At 39.2% G+C, this 21,959-nt stretch overlaps 1 protein-coding gene across 3 annotated transcripts in view; it reads right to left on the bottom strand.

Annotated features, from left to right (window-relative positions):
* Positions 1-1,366: 1,366 nt before the first annotated feature.
* Positions 1,367-21,959, bottom strand: part of LOC143023116 (L-2-hydroxyglutarate dehydrogenase, mitochondrial-like) — an 88,888-nt gene continuing 68,295 nt past the window's right edge. Inside the window, exons 6-10 of one of the 3 annotated variants that reach the window (XM_076181619.1) lie at positions 17,193-17,354; positions 16,911-17,020; positions 13,135-13,261; positions 4,686-4,954; positions 1,367-1,774 (exon numbers count right to left, since the gene is read on the bottom strand). In XM_076181619.1, coding sequence (XP_076037734.1) covers positions 4,703-4,954; positions 13,135-13,261; positions 16,911-17,020; positions 17,193-17,354 — 651 coding nt within the window. In that variant the 3' untranslated portion in view covers positions 1,367-1,774; positions 4,686-4,702. Of the gene's footprint in view, positions 1,775-4,139; positions 4,955-13,134; positions 13,262-16,910; positions 17,021-17,192; positions 17,355-21,959 lie in introns of those variants that run through there. The other 2 variants (XM_076181617.1, XM_076181618.1) reach the window with 2 other exon arrangements.

The raw sequence follows: 21,959 nt of genomic DNA, 5'->3' as shown, positions 1-21,959 counted from the left end.
GGGATGGAATGGGTGGGAATGGTTTTTATGTTCTTTTTCTTTTTGACTACCTCCCTTGTAAGGGGGGAAAAGCCTTGGTATATGTTGTATGTACTATAGACATGTTTGAATATTTATCAGAGGTAGAAAATTTTATATGCCATGTAGTCTGGATGTAAGGGTTTATATCAACCAAATTATCCATTATCCTGGTTCTCTTACTGAAGACCCAGAGCCTCAAGTAACCTGGCCATAGCTACCCCAATTCAGCTTGTCAGTAACTCAGAGCTGTCTGGAGTGAATCAAAGGCAGTGTGGTAGAATGTGTTCTATGTCTACTGTGCAGTAGTTGCATCTTTGGTATCTGATGTTTGTTACTAGACTGAGGAAACAATGATAGATACTGATGATCCAACAAGATAGACAACAGAGAGAATCATCTCCATGCTGTCCATTTTCAAAACATGTAAACCCCCTCACCTCCATCTAGAGGTGCTTCAGGGTTGACATTCAACTTCCATACAAAGTCTAAGCTCTCAAATATAAAGAGAGCTAACAACTGGTGAAAGCTACTTTTAAACGACCAGAAGAGGCTGGATGACCACATTGCAGGTAACTGTCCAAGATGCAACACTTCACCCCATACTATATAGCATGTTTTGGAAGACTGCATTGTACACAATCATGCATGCCAACATCCCAATGTACATTATAAAGGATTTGTGAGAACACCCTGTTCCAGCCATGACATTCCTCAGGGAGACGGGACTGCTTGGCCAGACAGGTTAGGGAACAACAAAAACAACAACAACAACAACTGACGAAAGCTACCTTCCTCCAATTGCTTTCAGCCAATAATATAGAAGTGGTCTCTCACTTATTCAACACAAGACATTTTTTTTTCATAGTAAGATTCTGTAGGAGTGCTTACAGCTCTAGCTTTGAAGTAAATTTGAATGTTTATGGTTACTATCTTGTAATTGCAGTGCTGAAGTGTTATTGTTAATTCATTTGTATATGTAGAAACTGGTGTTATGCAATGAGTTTTGGGGGGAAAGTTCATGTATAAAAAATTTATATTGGTACTGCCTGGGGGACTAATTACATGGTGTTTTGGTCTCTACTGAATGATTGTTTCAGAGTTGCTCTGCATTTTCTACCAGGTAGTAAGTATCCCAACTATTAGATGTCATCTCTTGTGTATATCAATTTCTATGATTTATTTTAGTTATAAGTTTTTTACTTTTTTAGATATATATATATATATATATATATATATATATATATATATATTTATTACAGAATGCTTAGACTATGTCAAAAGCTTTATTTATGTCCATTGCCACTACTTCCATTCTGTCATAAGGAACTTTTTTTTTTTTTAAGCCTTCAATCACTTGATTGGTAATGTTAATGAGTAGTAAGCTGGTGGAGTGGCCTTCTTCAAATCCATAATGATTTAATGAAGTTGATATGTGCATTCTGATTCTATCTAGGATCAACTTTTCCATTAGTTCAGATATAGTAAAGAGAAGAGAGACAGGATTTATTATACATACATATACATATATACAAATATATCTATACATGAACAACTGATATCTATATAAGACAGGGAATACACAATACAATGTATATATTGTATTTCCTCATTTATATACACAATAACTCTTGTAGTGAAACATGAGTTGGGTTTTCTTATTATATACAGGTGTATCATCTTGTATATTCAGAGAATTTTGTGAACAGATCCATCTTCAGCTCTTCTCACTGCTTCAAGCCTGTAAAGGTGGGTCCTGTACAGATTAGATGTGCAAGTATATGTCCAACCTGTAGCATCTAATCGTATTCATTTCATTATATATATATATACATACATACAGAAACATAGAACATAAGAGAGGAAGAGAGAAGGAGTTTGAATGTGTTTGGGATGAGGTATCTGAGAAGTATGATAGGGGTTACTGGGCTGGATAGAGTGTGAAATGAGGAGGTGAGGAGGAGAACAGGGGTGGTAAAGGAGTTGGGAGATAGGGTGGATGACAGAGTATTGGGATGGTTTGGACACATGGAAAGAATGAGTGAAGAAAGACTAGTAAAAGAGGTATGGAAGCCAGATGTGGAGGGAGTGAACATGAAGGGGTGACCTAGGATGAGATGGATGGATGGGGTGAAAGGGGCTTTGGGGAAGAGGGGAATATCTGTTGAGGAAGGACAAGAGAGGACAGATGACAGGGGTGAATGGAGAATGGTTGTATATGGATGATGTTGTGATGCATGAGGTGGAATGAGTGGGGGGATGGGGGGTGACGTAGTATGTGTGAGAAAAATTTGACGCAGCCCGAAGGGATTTCTCCCCATTTTCTCCTTTTCTGCAGGAGGGGACGGAGAGGGGGGGTCGCCGATTTGATGAAGCGGCCTTGCTATGGATGTGCTGTGTCTTGTGATACTGTCTCTGACCCAGGGCAGTGGACAAGATGCAGGGATGACCCATCATCCAGGAGGTGCCAAGATAAGAGGGAGGAATGGAATGGGTGAGAATGGTTTTTATGCTCTTTTTCTTTTTGACTACCTCCCTTGTAAGGGGGAAAAAGCCTTTGGTATATGTATGTATGTATACATACACCAAAGACCTTTAAAAACATCAACCCTCCCTCTCCATCTAAGCAACTAAGGGATGAAGGGTCACCCTGTCCCCTGCCACACTGTTTGGTTCAAAAGTAATGCAGCTAGGCATAGCTTTTCTACAGCAGAGCCTGACAGCTGGAGCTGGTTTACCACCACTACTTCATCACATGGTGACCCCCTCTTTATTTCCTCAATATTATCTATGAGGCTGATAAGGAGAACATCATTTTAGGCCACATCATCCCTTCATCCATTCACAATCTCCTGCCATTCACTCTTAACTTTTGCACTTTATGTTCCTTGCTCGACATGTTTCAAATGTATGCAAAGCCTCCTTCAACCCATCTGTTCATTTCATTTTTTGTCTTCTATTCATGCTCACTCCATCCACTTCTGTTTTTCACATTCTATTTGAAAGTCTTTCTTGTTTATTTTTATATACACAAACCTCCTCAGCATTTATTTCTTATCCAGTCCAACTGCTCCCATCCCCATTCTCTCCCTCACCTTTACATTTTTCAAAATAAATTTTTGTAAAACCTTACATTTCATCTTAATAACACTGAAGCCCTTCCTCTCCATCTCCCTTATACTCCATACAGCCATGGGTACACTCACTTTTTCATTCAACTTTACTTTTATATTCATCCCTAAATACCTTTTCTTATAACACTCTTCATTCTATCTCAAAATCTACTCACTTCCTTTATTCCATAATTCACCTCCACATCCACTTCCCTATTCACCACCACCATACAGTTCAAAAGCACAGTGGTACCACTACTTCAGCAGTCCAAATTGGATTCCCACTCAAGGTTAAAATAAATTCAGCATCGCTGCACTGTGAACCAGCACTGCAGCTCTCATGTGGAAGAATTTGTGTATTTACCTAGTTGTATTTTGCGGGAAGGGGAGCTATGCTCGTGGTGTCCCGCCTTTGTATCTCGCAGTGTCTAGTTTGCTTTTAAACTCATGAATGGTTTTTGCACACACTATTTCCTTGTCCAGTTTGTTCCAAGTGTCTACCACTCTATGTGGAAAATTGTTTTTCTTCAGATCTCTTCTGTAGCAGTTTTTTTATTTTCTTTCCATGTCCGTGTGTGTGCATTTACCTAGTTGTATTTTACGGGAAGGGGAGCTATGCTCGTGGTGTCCCGTCTTCATATCTCATTTTATCTAAACTATTTTTAAATTCATGTATTGTTTTTGCACACACTACTTTCTCATCTAACTTGTTCCAACTGTCTATTACTCTGTGAGGAAAGCTTTTCTTTTTCAGATCTCTTCTATAGCTGTCTTTCTTGATTTTCTTTCCATGTCCTCTTGTATTTCTATCATCCCATTTTATTAGATCCTCTCTATCAATAATTTCTATGCCTTTCATGATTCTGTAAATAGCTATCAAATCTCCTCTCTCTCTTCTTTGCTCTAGTGTCTGTAGCTCAGGTTTTGCTAGTCTCTCTTCATATGATAGTTTTGAGAGTGTTGGTGCCAATTTTGTAATTGTTCTTTGTATTCTTTCAAGTTTGTTAATACATTTTTTTTTGTACTTGGTGACCACATCGTTGCTGCATATTCCAATCTTGGTCTTATCAGAGTGATTAGTGTGTGTGTGTGTGTGTATAAGGTCACAGCATTACCCACAGATCAGATAAATATGAACTCTGAGCTCTCATCTGGGAGGGTAATAGTTATCAATCACTAGTCCAACACATGATCCAAGACCATAGTGAAACAGAACCAGACACTTCAAACTTTTTTCTATTCCCTCAAGATTCTTACCCTTCACACTCAAATTCAACCTGCCACCATCATTCCTTACATATCTCATCACTTTACTTTTGCCTACATTCACTCACAACTTCCTTCTTTCAAATATCTTTCCAAATTCCTCAGTCTCTCCTCAGAATAACCTGCAATCACATCATCACCAAATAAATGATTCACATACCATGTCTTTCCATTCCCATCTACAAATTTCAACCTTCTATTCTTGCCACCCCACCTTACCATCCCATCTGTATACACATTGGTCAACCATGGTAATACCACACAACCCTGATTTATATCATAACATACCAAAAACAATGAAATTCCTATAGCTTAAATTCTTCATGTAATTTATCTGCAATCATCTTTGCAATTGCAAGGGAAGATGTTGCTCCAGGGGATGGTGCATTCATGCAGTGCAAAATACGTGAGCCAACTTCACAATTAACTTCTCGCTGGAAAACAAAGTCATCCACAAGGGAGCCATCAATGCTCAATGCCTGAGCACGCACACCTGCAGGTCCTCTTGTAATATCTTTTCGACTGATCTCAGGGATAAATTTCCGTAGAATGCTGACCTGTTGAAAGAAAAACATAGAAATAAATATTCCCATCACAAAAGGAAAACTAGTGCAAATTTTAACTTTCAATTTTCAGTATCACTCATTTCTCCTGTTTTGGAAGATGTGGGTTTCCTGCAAAAGATTGAGGGTAATGGTCTGAATGATTGCTGTTCTTCCTAAATCTTCTTTGTCACTCTTGGGGCACCACTTTTTCCATTTCTCATCTTTCCATAGTAAGAGGACAAGAATGCTACTACTGTATTTACACAAGCTTTATAGAATTTAACTAAACATGACTGAGAAGATTAAGGAACCCTTTCCATATTGTTCTTCAAAGTCAAGAAATAATTTTGACTGGGATAACTACCTCAAAAGAGGGAAAGGGGCCATTGGTGTGTATTTACCTAGTTGTATTTACCTAGTTGTATTTTACGGGAAGGGGAGCTATGCTCGTGAGGTCCCGTCTTCATATCTCATTTTATCTAAACTATTTTTAAATTCATGTATTGTTTTTGCACACACCACTTTCTCATCTAACTTGTTCCAACTGTCTATTGCTCTGTGAGGAAAGCTGTTCTTTTTCAAATCTCTTCTATAGTTGTCTTTTTTTATTTTCTTTCCGTGTCCTCTTGTATTTCTGTCATCCCATTTTATCAGATTCTCTCTATCAGTAATTTCTATGCCTTTCATGATTCTGTAAATAGCTATCAAATCTCCTCTCTCTCTTCTTTGCTCTAGTGTCTGTAGTTTAAGTTTTTGTAGTCTCTCTTCATATGATAGTTTTGAGAGTGTTGGTGCCAGTTTAGTAATTGCTCTTTGTATTCTTTCAAGTTTTTTTATACATTTTTTTGTACTTGGTGACCATATCGTTGCTGCATATTCCAATCTTGGTCTTATCAGGGTGACTAGGATTTTCCTCACCATTTCTTCATCCAGGTATGTAAATGCCACTTTGATTGTTCTTATTAAATTATAAGTTTCTCCAAAAATCTTATTTATATGTTTCTCAGGTGACATATTATTCATAACAATGACTCCCAGGTCCCTCTCATTTTCTACTCTTTTTATTCCTTCTTCTCCCAAATTATATGATCCTGTTATTCTGTTTTTGCTTTTTCCAAATTCCATTATACTACACTTTTTTGTATTGAACTCCATCTCCCACTTCCTACTCCATTCTTGTACTTTATTTAGATCTCTCTGTAGTGATTCACAATCTTCTTCAGTTTTCACTCTTTTCAGTAATTTTGCATCATCTGCAAAGAAGCTCATATAGCTTTCAATTCCTTCATCCATATCATTAATATATATAGCAAACATTATTGGGGCCAGAACTGTTCCCTGCGGGACACCGCTTATTACTTCATTCCATTTTGAGTGCTGATCTCTTATCACTACTCGCATTTTTCTTTCTTGCAAAAAGTCTTCCATCCAATTTAGCAATTTACCTTGTATTCCTCCTTCATATTCTAATTTCTTAAGCAACTTCTTATGTGGTACTTTGTCAAAAGCTTTTTTTAGGTCTAGAAATGCACAATCAGCCCATCCATCTCTTTCTTGTATTATATCTATTAGCCTTGAATAGAAACATATTAAATTGGTGACGCATGATCGTCCTTGTCTGAATCCAAATTGCCTTGGATTTAGTACGTTGTTTTTTTCCAAGTATTTTACCCATCTACTTTTGATAATTCTTTCACATATTTTTGCTATTGTACTTGTTAGAGAGACTGGTCTATAGTTGGTAGGTTCTTCTTTATTTCCTCCTTTATATATAGGTACTATATTTGCTTTTTTCCAATCTTCTGGAACTTTTCCTTCTTTTAAGGAACTGCTTATTATGCTATGTATTTTGTCTGCCAGTTCATTCCTACATTCTTTCAGAATCCAGTTTGCTATTTCATCTGGCCCATGCGATTTTCTGACATCAAAATTACCCAAGTGTGTCAATATTTCATTCTTCGTTACTTCTATTTCTTCCATAGGGGGGACTTTTTCCTTCCACTCAATCTCTTCAGGTTGTATATTTTCCCTTGTAAACACTGATTTAAAATGTTTGTTCATAATTTCTGCCATTTCCATTTCCTCAGTGTATTCAACTCCCCCTTGTCTTAATTTCTCCAAGTCTTGTTTGTTTTTCAGTTTATTGTTTACAAATCTGTAGAATAGTTTTGGTTGATCTTTACACTTTTCTATAACATCTTTTTCATATTTTCTTTTTTCCTCTCTGCACTTTTGTACATATTCATTTCTATAACCAGTATATATTTTCCATTTTTCAGGTCTTCTGTCTTTTTTCCATCCGGTCCAGGCTTTGTCTCTTTTGTCTTTTAACTCCCTACAACTTTTGTTGTACCAGCATTTTACATATTCTTTTTCTTGTTTTTGTCTTGGGACATACTTTTCCACTCCTTCTTTGTAAATTTTTGTCAAAATATTCCATTTCTCTTCCACTGATGTTTCTTCTTTGTATATTTCTTCCCAGTTTTCTTGTTGGAAGAATTCTCTTATTTTATCAAAGTTTGTTTTTTCATACATCATTCTTCCTTTTCTATATTGTTCATTTCTTTTCATATATTTTTCTTCATTAAGTTCCAGTTCAATCAATATGTGGTCACTTTTACCTATTGGTGTTTTATATTCAATCTTGTCCACTATTCTAGGTTCAGATGTAATTATTAAGTCTAGCCTCGATGGTTCTTCTTCATTTCTATACCTAGTGTTCTCTTGTATCCATTGTGTCATTGAATGGTCAGTAATCATCTCAAGTAGAGCATTTCCCCATGAGTCATCACCACTCTTTACTGTCATTTCTTCCCAGCAGATTTCTTTGCAATTAAAGTCGCCCATCATAACTATTCTTCCTCCGTCTTCCATTATTTTAGTTAATGCTATCTTTGTGTCCTCTAACATACTTTTATGTTCATTCTCCTCCCATGAGGCTGTTTTCGGAGGCACATAGTTGATCACAAATTTTCTGCTCTTCTTATCTCGGTCTTCCACTTCTATCATAATCATCTCTACTGTATTCTTTCCATATATGACACCTTTCACGTTTATATCCTTCTTTGTCAGGAACATAACTCCACCCCCTTGTTTCTTCTCTCTGTTTCTAATCCAATAATTGTATGTATCATGTCCTACACTGTTGGGTGGTAGTGGGCCTTTTAATTTTGTTTCTACAATTCCCATTATGTCCGGTTCTTTTTCTTTCAAATAATCATTCAGTTCATTCAATCCTGTTATCAATCCATCTATATTTGTGTAAGACACTCTTAGTTTTCTGCCACTTCCATTGTGTTCTCTGTTTCCCTTATGTTTTTCTTTAGTATGTCGAACTGCTTTATTTTCATATTCACTACTCTCCAATAGAATCTCTCTTTCTCTGACTCCGTTCTTTCCTCGTTTTTTGCCTTAGCTTCAATTCTTTTCTGCTTTTCTGCCTCTCTTTCCTCCTTATTCATTTCTCTTTTTATCCATACCTTTTTATATTGATCATTTGTTGCTAGTTTCCCTGTCTTGGATAGAATTTTCTCTGCCGTTGTTTGTGACCTGAATTTAATCTTAATTGGTCTGGTCTTATCTGTACTATATTTTCCGAGTCTGAATTTTTCCTCAATTTCCTTTATAATTTCTGGTTCATCTTCCTGGACTAATTTTAATAAACTGCTTACCCTTTCATTTTCCTCCTTGATTCTTGCGGTTCTATCTGGGTTATGTTTCTCTTCCATTCCTAATATAATTATACATTTCTTTTTGTCAGCTAATTCTCTTACTATATTCTCCTTCTGTCTCATCACTTTAATAACTGAGTCTTCATTATGTTCTTTCAATTGCTGTTTGACTATGTCAGTGAATGAAACCTTATTCCCTTCTTGAGTTATTCTCCAATTTTTAGCTTCTGTAGCTATTTTCTCACTGTTTTCATTACTATTCTTCTTCAATTTCTCATTCTCCTCCTTTACATTTCCTAACTGTCTTTTTAGGTCCTCTACTTCTTCAGTTAAGTTTCTGTTAGCCTTCTCTAGTTGTTCCAATCTTTCAATTCTTTGGAGAATGGAGCCTACATTACCTAACTTACGTTCCAAGTCCTCGATCACCTTATCAACTCTCTCCTCTAGTCTTATCAGTCTGGGGGGGGTTGTGTCCCCCCCACCCTCTTTAAATCCCTGGAACATATTCTCGTCACTTTCTACTGTATTTCTCCTCTCTATACTTCTAATCTTTACATTTTTATTTGCCATTTCGTCATCCGGTGGTCGTTTCATGTTGACCTTCCGCCCGTCTGCCTGGGCCAAGTCCTCCACATCCTCATTACCTTCCATTTCCCCAGTAATCCCTCCCCCTCTCCTCTTTCCTTACTTTCCCACTACCTCACGAGCAATTCCCCCCCCCTGCAAATACAAAAAGGCACTTCTCTTTGCGTTGGTATCCTCAATCTGCACTTTTCTTCAGAGCGTTCGTCAAGCCGTCCGTTCGTTGAAAGTGTGTGTGTGTGTGTGTACGTATATGTATATATACATATATATATATATATATGTATATATATATATATATTTATATACATATATATATATATATATATATATATATGTATATATATTGTATGAAGGGGTGGAAGGAGTGAAAATGATGGGGCGACCAATGATTAGATGGATGGATGGAATAAAAGGGGCATTAGTAAAGAGGCCAATGTCTGTAGAGGAAGGAAGGGAGACAACAGAAGATAGGAATGAGAGGAGAATGGTTGTGTATGGATGATGCATGGGAGTGGGTGGGGGGAAGGGGGGTGAGGGAATAAGTGTGAATTATATTTTGACACAGCCTGAAGGGATTTCTACCCATCTTCTCTTTTTCTATATGAGGGGACAGAGAAGGGGGACGCTGATTAAATGAAGCAGCCTTGTTGTGGATGTGCTGTGTCTTGCTACATTGCTTCTGACCCAGGGCAGTGGGCGAGATGTAGCAATGACCTGTCATCCAGGAGAAGCCAAGATAAGAGGGAGGGAAGGCTGTGAATGGTAGCGTAGTGTGTAGGGATGGAATGGATGGGAGTGGATTTTCTATCTTTGTTTTTTGGCTACCTCCCTTGTAAGGGGGAAAAAGGCATTGATGTATCTATGTATGAAGGGTTGATTGATTGATTTATGAAATTTTTGGCTTGAAGGCCAAGTGCTGGAGCCGGTAGGCCATTCAGCGCATATCTATCATATACAAATATATAAAAAATCAAGCAAAATGGTAAAAACAATAAGCACTCACAAAAACACATAAAAACAAGATACACATACAAGCAATCATATACACAATTTTAAATTTCATAAAATAAATTGATGTCTTTTAAAAACTTTAAAACATTCTCCACACGACTAAGTATGAAGGGGTGATTGTGCTTACAGCACTGTCTGGACCAGAGGCTTGGAATCTGAGAGAGGCAGAGAGGAGAGGTTTGGATCCGTTTGAGATGAAATGTCTGAGAGCTGTGGTGGGGGTTGCAAGGTTGCAAGATTGGATGGGATGGGAGGCAAGGAGGTGAAGAGGGGAGTGGGGGTAGAAGGGGAGATGGTGGATGGGGCTGATGAGGGAGTGTTGGGATGCTGTGCACACAAAGAGTGAAAAAAGATTGGTAAAAGTGGTGTGCAAGGCTGAGGTGGATGGAGTGAACCTGAGGGGGATGAGATGGATAGATAAAGTGAAAGGGGCATTGAGCAAGAGGGGAATGTCTGCTGAGCAAGGAAGGGAGAAGGGAAAAGACTAGGGTGAGTGGAGAATGGCTGTGTATACATGATACTGTGATGCAAAGATGGGAGGGGACAGGAGATGAGGGGAAGCTGAGAGTGATTATGTATGTATAATATTTTGACACAGCCCAAAGGGACACCATCTCTTTTTTTGCTTGAGGGGACACAGGTGGGGGGGTTTCCAATTAAGTGTAGCAGCCTTGCTGTGGATGTACTTTGTCTTGCTGCATTGCTTCTGACCCAGACCAGTGGGCAGGATACAGGGCAGACATCCACAAGGAGTGAAAATGGGAGTGGAATAGGTGGGAGTGGGTGCATGCTGTTGACATGACTACCTCTCTTGTAAGGGGGAAAAAGCCCTTGGAATGCAGATATATATATATATATATATATATATATATATATATATATATATATATATATATATATATATATATATATATATATATATATATATATATATATGTTGTATGACACTGAATGGGTCCCAGTGTTTAGAGATACGTTTTATCAACCACAATGCACTTTAATTCTAAGCCATATAAGCGCATGCAGAAATTGTAACGAGGGACGCCCAAGGACTCGAGCCCATGCGGCGAGAACGTTACAAGTGCCGAGTGACTTAAACCAATACACCAACAAGAGAGCTATAAGTTAAGCACAAGTTTTCTTATACAGTCAAACCTCGGTTATCGAACGCTTCTGTTCTCGACCAAATCGGTTTTCGACCAAAAAGTTCGAGAATTTTACGTCTCAGAACTCGACCAAATTTCGGCTCTCGAACAAACCGAAAGAAGCCGAGCGTACCCGAACGCGGCTCACTCGCGAGCCGAGAGAACTCGAATGCTAAGGACGCTTCCTCCGTAGCGCATTTGCGATCAAAGTTCATTCCGAGCAGACGTGTTCGTTCTTATTTACGTAAATCTGACTTTTTTCATCTTTGCATTGTGTATTAGCCCCTAATCATGGGTCCAAAGAAAGCAAGTTCAAGTGGTGAAGAAAAGAGGAAAGTAGTGCGCAAAACTATTGAATTTAAAAAAGAATTAATAGCGAAATATGAATCTGGCGTTCGTGTGTCTGCGTTGGCTAAGTAGTTTGGGATGGCGAAATCGACGATAAGCACCATCCTAAAAAATAAAGACCAGGTTAAAGCAAGTGATGTGGCTAAAGGATCAAGTGTTTTTAGCAAACAAAGGCCACAGGTATTGGAGGAAGTGGAGAAACTTTTGCTGATTTTCGTAAGTGAGAAACAGTTAGCAGGTGATACTCTTAGTGAAGATGCAATTTGTGCCAAAGCAAGACAATTGTATGAAGATTTGATAAAAAAAAATATCCTAGCATTATTCCGGAAGGGTTTGATTTTAAAGCAAGCAGAGGGTGGTTTGAAAAGTTTAAGAAAAGAAGTGGGATACACTTATTTATGGTAAACAGTATACAGTGCAGTTTATGGTGTAAAATAGTAAAAAAAAAATTAGAAAAAGTTGTTTTTTAGACTTGGAACGGATTAAAATTATTTACATTGATTATAATGGGAAAAATTGTTTCGGTTTTCGAACAAATCGCTTTTCGAACAGCCTTCTCGAACGGATTATGTTCGAAAACCGAGGTTTGACTGTATATATGTATGCTCGAGTTCATACACATACACGAAAGTTTGCGTTCAACCCAGCTCCACTATGATAATGCATATGGTAAGTGTACAAACGCGGGAAGTATTTTGTACGACACTGAATGGGTCCCAGTGTTTAGAGATACGTTTTATCAACCACAATGTACTTTAATTCTAAGCCATATAGGCGCATGCAGAAATTGTAACGAGGGACGCCCAAGGACTCGAACCCATGCGGCGAGAACGTTACAAGTGCCGAGTGACTTAAACCAATACACCATCAAGAGAGCTATAAGTTAAGCGCAAGTTTTCTTATATATCTGTAGGCTCGAGTTCATACACATACACGAAAGTTTGCGTTCAACCCAGCTCCACTATGATAATGCATATGGTAAGTGTACAAACGCGGGAAGTATTTTGTATCATAGTGGAGCTGGCTTGAACGCAAAATTTCGTGTATGTGTATGAACTCGAGCATACAGATATATAAGAAAACTTGCGCTTAACTTATAGCTCTCTTGATGGTGTATTGGTTTAAGTCACTCGGCACTTGTAACGTTCTCGCCGCATGGGTTCGAGTCCTTGGGCGTCCCTCGTTACAATTTCTGCATGCGCCTATATGGCTTAGAATTAAAGTGCATTGTGGTTGATAAAACATATATATATAGATATATATATATATGTCATTTAAATGTATCCCTCAGCTGAGTAAAATTATATGGCATTAGCCAGCTTAACCCTTTAAGGATTAGAAATTTTTTTCCCAAATGAATAAAATTGTTTGATATGTGCCACAGTAAAATTATTAATAGAAAACAATACTCTCTAATATCACTGTGTCTTACCTGCAAGCTTGGAAAAATGGAGCGCATAACTTCCTTGAATCCAAATGAAACATATTGCAATGCAAGTTTCTGGAAGCCTCGGAATGTGATGGCTTCATAAAGATCATGGAGGTTAATATCTCTCCATCTGTAGGATACAATGCCATTACAAAAAATTATAACAAAATAGTTTACGTCTAATACATACATGATGAAGATGATTCGGTTTAACATTACAAACTCTCCTTATCAGGAGGCTAGGATGATGCCCTTTGTCATGTCAAATATAATGAACCATGTCCTGGGTCCAACTTACCGACAGCAAAGTTAAAACTGCCGTCACCCAGATCTCTGCCACAAGTAGCAACACTTTAACCCATTCAGCCACCAAGCATCCTATATACATATACCAAAAGACTTTTTACCCCATAAAGATAAATTATTATGAGCACTAAAATCTACAATCAATCAGTTGCCCTAGGTCTCTCTTATAGGAGACCCACAGCTCCCAGGTAAAAGGCACTGGGTGGGCCTATGACTCACTCAGGGAGAAATACTGTGTTGTTGTCTCAGGATTCTATGGGGCATTGTAAAATGAAGTGCTCAGAGTCTTCTGTTTAGTGGTTGCATTAAGGGCAGTTTGAGTCTGTGGTTAGGCCTAATCTGTACTGATATTCTTTTAACCCCTTCCATATGGTGACGCCTATGTAGGCGTCATGAGGAGCAAGTGGGTATGCGAGGATGCCGACGTCGGCGTCTTGATTATATTTATTGTAGTTGTACCTGCGTGACCCCCATACTTTGTAAATTGGCTTCATCATATTTTCTATGGTTATCAAAATTCACGGGTGAAAGAGAAAATTATTAATACAGCGGTGACTTTATTTTTTATAATGCGAGTATTATGACGCAACATCGCACGTCTGGCAGCTAATGGTGCCTGCGAGATTTTGGCCCGTATTGAAGGGGTTAATGCTGGATGGTGTCCTACATACAAATGTACCCATGTGGTTCTTACTTCTCATGAGAAGGATTTCTTTGTGAGGTTGATGTTTGGGGGTGTTGGTAGAGTATTGAGTTTGGGGTCTATCATGAAGAGCTTGTTCTGTGATCTGAGTGTGAATTTGGTTTTGTGTGCTACTGGTGGTGGGCTGTATATGCTGAATGAGTTAGTGCTTCTATTACAATAAAGGGAGATGGATAAATGGTGTTTGGGGCTTTAGCAATGAACTGTATACCTATACTTTTCATATTATATTCTATGGAGGGGAGGGGGATTTTAGTTTCAGTGTGCAGTTGTGAGAAAGCTATAGAAAAAGGGGAAGGATGTTTTTTGGGCTTTTATGGATCTGGAAAAGGCTTACGATAGGGTAGACGGAAAGGCACTGTGGGAGGTTATACAGATATATGGGATAGGAGGAAAGCTTCTTGTAGCTGTCAAGAGTTTTTATGAGAGTAGTAGAGCTTGTGTAAGGATTAGAAATGGAGAGAGAGTGAGTGGTTCGAGGTAAAGGTGGGACTTTGTCAAGGATACGTTATGTCGCCCTGGCTGTTCAACTTATACATGGATGGGGTAGTGCGAGAGGTAAATGCAAGGGTAGTGGGTCAGGGATTGGAGATGGTTAAAGAAAATGGAGAAAAGTGGGAGGTGAGCCAGCTGTTGTTTGCTGACGACACTGCGCTTGTGGCAGGATCGGAGGAGGGACTGAGGAAGTTGGTGGCAGAGTTTGGGAGAGTATGTGATAGAAGAAAGCTAAAGATAAATGTGGGTAAATGTAAAGGTGATGAGGTGTACAAGGGGTGAAAGTGGCAGTAGACTGGAAGTGAGCATTAAGGGAGAGCGACTGGAGGAAGTGGATAGTTTTAGATACTTGGGTGCAAATGTGGCAGGGAAAGGTGGAGTGAAGGTGGAGGTAGAATGTAGATTGAGAGAAGCGAGTAAATACCTTGGTGGATTGAAGAGTGTAATGAGGAATAGACATTTGGGAATGGATGCTAAGAGGAGACTGTATGAAGGAGTGATTGTGCCAACAGCACTGTATGGGGCAGAAACATGGAACATAAGAGAGGAAGAGAGGAGTTTGAATGTGTTTGAGATGAGGTGTCTGAGAAGTATGATCAGGGTTACTAGGCTAGATAGAGTGAGAAATGAGGAGGTGAGGAGAACAACGGGGGTGGAAAGGGAGTTGGGAGATAGGGTTGATGAAAAAGTATTAGGATGGTTTGGACATATGGAAAGAATGAGTGAAGAAAGACTAGTAAAAGAGGTATGGAAGGCAGATGTGGAGGAAGTGAACATGAGGGGACGTCCTAGGATGAGGTGGATGGATGGGGTGAGGGGGGCTTTGGGGAAGAGGGGAATGTCTGTTGAGGAAGGATGGGAGAGGACAGAAGACAGGGGTGAATGGAGAATGGTTGTATATGGATGATGTTGTGATGCATGAGGTGGAATGGGCAGGGGGATGGGGGGTGAGGTAGTATGTGTGAGCAAAATTTGACGCAGCCCGAAGGGATTTCTCCCCGTCTTCTCCTTATATGCATGGGGTGACGGAGAGGGGGGGGTTGCTGATTTAATGAAGCGGCCTTGCTGTGGAGGTGCTGTGTCTTGCGACACTGCTTCTGACCTAGGGCAGTGGACAAGGTGCAGGGATGACCCGTCATCCAGGAGGTGCTAAGATAAGGGAGGGTGGAGGGGTGTGGAGTGTATTCAGGGATGGAATGGGTGGGAATGATTTTATGCTTTTTCCTTTTTGGCTACCTCCCTTGTAAGGGGGGAAAAAGCCTTGGTATATGTATGTATGTATGTGCAGTTGTGATGAGGTGGAATGGATGGGGGGTGAGGGAGTATGTGTGAGAAAAATTTGATGGAACCCGAAGGGATTTCTCCCCGTCTTCTCCTTTTCTGCATGAGGGAACGGAGAGGGGGGTCGCCGATTTAATGAAGCAGCCTTGCTGTGGATGTGCTGTGTCTTGAGTCACTGCTTCTGACCCAGGGCAGAGGACAAGATGCAGGGATAACCCATCATGCAGGAGGTGCTAAGATAAGAGGGAGGGTAGAGGGGAGTGGAGAGTATTAGGGATGGAATAGGTGGGAATGGTTTTCATGCCTTTGTTTTTTGGCTACCTCCCTTGTAAGGGGGAAAAATCCTTTGGTATATGTATGTACATATGTATGTATGTGTGCAGTTGTCCTATTGGGGTGGTTTTCATGTATTTTGTTAATATTTTCAATTCTCTACTTTGTATAATTTGTAAAGTGTTTGTTTAGCTGACTGTTGCGAGCCATGCTGTGGAAGTGTACTCAAGAGTGGTTCTTATAAATTGTCCGAAGCCCATGCTTGAGATGGATGGTACCTCTCTGTTGAAACCATTTGTGTTAGGTATTCAAGAGTTCTTTCTAGGGTTTCTGGTTTGTTTATTTTCAAGATAAGAATAAGGTGTGTTCTTTTCCAGATTGTTGGTATTCTATTGTGAGACCAGTAGTTGAACACTACTGAGTGGTATATTGTGATATGGTAAGTTACTATCTTGTTCACACCCTCTGCATGTGGGCCCTCCAGTTTTAGGATAACTTTCTTTCAAATGCCCAAAATGTAACCACCACACAGAAAACACAGAACATATTTGCATACACTGACTTCAATTTCATAAAATCTCTTCCATATGTGACCTACAGGCTAATCCAGCTGTGGGCTGATTACTCAGAGGCAAAAGAGATTCCAGGTAACAAATTTATTGGTTGACTGAAACCTGAGGTTACTGAGTAAGAATAAGTAATAGACAAGCAATCAGCATACCTATATCCTTCTCTCTTCAAGGACAAAACAGCATTAGGCCCAAGCCAAATGTCTCCATTCATTCGTGGAGTGAAGTGCACACCCAGGAAGGGAAATCGTGGATCAGGAACCTGAAAAATAAACACATCATCAATATCTCTCCTTACAAAATCTGTATAAAGTACTAACTTCATCATGAATGTTGAGGACTACAGGATTTATTCACAAATATTAATCATGAAGTATTAGATCTATGTAATTTCATTTATTATTATTTTTTTCTTTTCTTTCTTTTTCCCTTACTGGATAAATGTTTCCTCTGATCATGTGAGCCTTTTCTGGCTTCAGTAGCAAGTATTCTCCACGGAATGGAAGAATTTGTTTATCTCCAGAATATCCAGACATGTTTGCTAGTCGATCTGAATGAAGGCCTCCACAGGTTAACACATAACTGCATTGCAACATCTATAAAATAGATAAAATTATGAAACATGAGAAACTTCTATTTGCAGGATATCATCACAGCAAAAGTGAAGGGTCTCTTTACCCATCACCAATTAATGAACTTTTTTTTTTTCTCTCTCTCTCTCTTGAACAATTTTCATGATTTATAAATTACTCATAATTTGGAACTGAGGAACAGAAGTAAGGATGTTTTTTGGGCCTTTATGGACTGGAAAAGGCTTATGACAGGTTAGACAGGAGGCACTGTGGGAGGTACTGCAGATATATGGGATAGGAGGAAAGCTGTTAAATGTAGTCAAGAATTTTTACGAGAGTAGTAAAGCCTGTGTTAGAACATCAAAAGTGACAAAATTTTCACACTGAACGAGAATCCGACTAGAAATAATGTTCTTAAACTGTCAGGAAATAAATCTAATTTGGAAGTGGGTAGAAACAACTTCGCTAACCGTGTATTTCAGTTCGAAGCTTTAAGATTCATTTAGATAAACACCTAAGCAAGATGCTGTAATGACTGCCATTTATTTTATACTATTTGTTTATACATGGATGGGGTGGTGCGAGAGGTAAATGCAAGGGTGGTGGGTCAGGGAATGGAGATGGTTAAAGAAAATGGAGAAAAGTGGGAGATAAGCCAGCTGTTGTTTGTGGACGACAATGCGCTTATAGAAGGATCAGAGGAGGGATTGAGGAAGTTATTGACAGAGTTTGGGAAAGTGTGGGAAAGAAGGAAGCTGAAGATAAATGTGGGTAAAAGTAAGGTGATGAGATGTACAAGGGGTGAAAGTGGCAGCAGACTGGAAGTGAGTATTAAGGGAGAGACTGGAGGAAGTGGATAGTTTTAGATACTTGGGTGCGAATGTGGCAGGAAAGGGAGGAGTGGAGGTGGAGGTAGAATGTAGATTGAGAGAAGCGAGTAAATGACTTGGTGGATTAAAAAGTGCAATGAGGAATAGACATCTGGGAATGGATGCTATGGGAAGATTGTATGAAGGAGTGATTGTACCAACAGCACTGTATGGGGCAGAAACATGGAACATAAGAGAGGAAGAGAGGAGTTTGAATGTATTTGAGATCAGGTGTCTGAGAAGTATGATAGGGGATACTAAACTGGATAGAGTGAGAAATGAGGTGAGGAGGAGAATGGGGGTGGAAAGGGAGTTGGGAGATAGGGTGGATGAAAGAATATCGGGATGGTTTGGACACATGGAAAGAATGAGTGAGGAAAAACTAGTAAAAGATTTGTGGAAGGAGTGAACATGAGGGAGCGACCTAGGATGAGATGGATGGATGGGGTAAAAGGGGCATCGGGGAAGAGGGGAATGTCTGTTGGGGAAGGATGGGAGAGGACAGAAGACAGTGGTGAATAGAGAATGGTTGTACAGACGCTCCTCTACTTATGTTCATTCGTTTTACGTTTTTTCGATTTTACGTTTGAACTGACTGTAAAAAAAAATTGTAAAAAAAAAAATTATATATATTTGAGTAAATTTTTTAGTTTAGCGCACTCTCCGTAGTTCAAACAATACTTACGCATGATGCTGCGTCCATTGTTTACATTGCACAAATGACAGACTGAAAGTGCCTTGCCTCCTCCTCCTCCCCTCCCCTCCTCCTCCACCATCTCAATTTATGTTGCTTGAATTTAATTTATTTGAAATTAATGTTATTATTTTACAATGTTATGTGTATAATTAATGATTTAGGGGTGTTTTGTAAGATACGGTAATAGAATTTATGGATGTATAGTACAGTAACAACTTACATTCGGCCGTTCGGAACGTAACTAAAACGTAAGTTGAGGAGCGTCTGTATATGGATGATGTTGTGATGTATGAAGTGGATGAGGGAGTATGTGTGAAAAAAATTTGACACAGCCGAAAGGGATTTTCCCCATGTTTTCTCCTTTTCTGCATGAGGGGATGGAGAGGGGGGGGTCGCCAATTTAATGAAACGGCCTTGCTGTGGATGTGTTGTGTCTTGCGAGACTGCTTCTGACCCAGGGTAGTGGACAAGATGCATGGATGACCCATCATCCAGGAGGTGCCTAGATAAGGGGGAGGGAAGAGGGTGGAGGAGAGTGGAGTGTAATATGGATGGAATGGATAAGAGTGGTTTTTATGCCTTTGTTTTTTGGCTACCTCTCTTATATAGGGAAAAAAAGCCTTTGGTATATGTATGTATGTTTATTTGTTTGTTATTATTTGTCTATTATTGTTTGCTAGATTTTAATATATTATTAGTTATCTGTCAATTTATTGTTATGGTGGAACCCTGCCATTCATCCACCTCTCTACTCGTACAAATCGTTATTCGTCCAACTTGTTCAAGTAAAATTCAACTCGTTATTTGTACACTTGCCCTGTGATTCGGACAGTGTTACCTTGTTACTGGCCGCACCACGCAGTCGCTTCAGCTCAGTCTCGTGCTAGCTTCTGTACCCTTCGCATCATCCATGCAGGCTTCGTGAAACTTTGTGCTACTTTATTACTATTTTTTATTTTTATTAAAAATAGTGCAGCCATGGGCCCAAAAAAGATTAGTGATTCAACCAAGCCTAAAAGGAAAGCAGTGAGAAAGACAATTTAAAAAAAAAAAAAAAAAAAAAACTCACTGCCAAGTTTGAAAGTGGAACTCGTATCTCTGACCTGGCAACTCAGTATGGCATGGCGAAATCAACCATATTGTTTATACTGAAAAAAAAAGACATAATAAAAGAGGCTAATGTGGCAAAATGAGTGACCATTCTTGTTGTGAACAGGTTACCTATAATTGAACAAGAGGAAAAACTTTTGTTAGTTTGGATTAACGAAAAACAATTTGCTGGTGACAGCATTTCTGAAACAATAATTTGTGAAAAAGCAAAGCGGTTGCATGATGACCTTAAGCGAGACAGCCCTGGAACCAGTGCGCAAAGTGATGAATTTAAAGCAAGTAGGGGGTGGTTTGATCTATTTAAGAAGCGAAGTGGCATTCAGTGTTGTTAGGCATGGGGAGGCTGCCAGTGCAAACAAAGATGCTGCTGAAAAGATTGTTGGGGAAATTAAAAACTTTGTAGAGAGTGAGGGATTTACTCCTCACCAAGTTTTTAATTGTGACGAAACTGGCCTCTTCTGGAAGAAGATGCCTAAGAGGACCTACATCACAAAAGAGGAGAAATCATTGGCAGGACACAAGCCTATGAAAGACAGGCTTACACTCTTGTTGCTTGCTAATGCTAGTGGGGACCTCAAAATTTAACCTTTGCTTGTCTACCACTCAGAAAACCCAAAAGTGTTCAAGAAAAATAATATTATAAAAAGTAAACTCAGTGTAATGTGGAGGGCTAATAGTAAGGCTTGGGTAACAAGGCAATTCTTCACTGAGTGGATGTATGAAGTGTTTGCTCCGAGTGTGAAAAAAATATCTAGAGCAGAAAAATGTACCACTCAAGGCCCATCTGGTAATGTACAATGCTCCTGCTCACCTCCATGCTTGGAGGAAGATCTGATGGGTGAATACAGCTTCCTCCAAGTAAGGTTTCTGCCTCGTAATACCATTCCTCTAATCCAGCCCATGGATCAGCAGATCATTTCAAACTTCAAAAAGCTTTACACAAAAGCACTTTTTCAAAGGTGCTTTGAAGTGACCTCTGACACAGAACTAACCCTCAGGGACTTTTGGAAGAACCATTTCAATATCCTTCATTGCTTGAGGATAATAGACAAAGCTTGGGGGGAAGTTTCTTTCAGAACACTGAATTCTGCCTGGAAGAATCTGTGGCAAGACCGTGTGGCAGCCAAAGACTTAGGTTTTGATATGGAGCCTGTAGTGGTGGATGATATTGTGTCCCTGGGGTCCATGGTCCATGGGTTTGGATGTAGACACTGATGATGTGGAGAAGTTGGTTGAAGACCACAGAAATGAGCTGACAACTGAAGAACTCCAAGAACTGCACAGGGAGCAGTAAGAAGAAGTGGTTCAAGAACTTTCTTCTTCAGAGGAGGAAAGTAGTAAGGGAAGCATTTCCACAGCAGAAATTAAAGAACTGTGTTATCACTGGGAGCCTCAATTTGTTCAATGACAATGTTATTAACCATTTTAGAAAAATTCTGAAAAATCATCAAAGGCCGACAACATTGGACACGTTTTTAAAGAAAGAATCCCAAGATTCTTCTAGTGCAAAAAGACAAAAAAAAAAAAGAAAGAACACCAGAAAGAGAGAAAACACCTGAAGGGATGTTACCTGATGTTTATATAGAAGGTGACTCCCCTTCCAAACATTAACATCAACATCCCTCCTCCTCCTCTCCACCTTCCACTTATGCCATGAGCTCACCTCAGTACAGGTTAAGTGCAGTTAAAATTTTATTTATTTCATGTGCAGTACAGTACTGTATATTTATTGTTTTTCATAGTTTTTATGTATTTTATGCTTAAAATATTATTACAAAGGTATAAAGAGTATAAGCAATCATCTGTGGGTCAGGAATGGATTTATACCAATTTACATTATATCTTATGGGAAAAAATTATTCCCAATTCGTACATATTGTCATTCGAACACCCTCCTGGAACAGATTGTGTACAAATAGTGAGGTTCCACTGCATTTACTATTTACCTGTTGG

This window comes from Oratosquilla oratoria, unplaced genomic scaffold (assembly GCF_046742065.1).
Source record: "Oratosquilla oratoria isolate Oo_2021 unplaced genomic scaffold, ASM4674206v1 SCAFFOLD45, whole genome shotgun sequence".
Taxonomy (NCBI): Eukaryota; Metazoa; Arthropoda; class Malacostraca; order Stomatopoda; family Squillidae; genus Oratosquilla; species Oratosquilla oratoria.
Note: the sequence above shows the minus strand (reverse complement) of the source record. Positions and strands in the feature narration are given on the sequence as shown.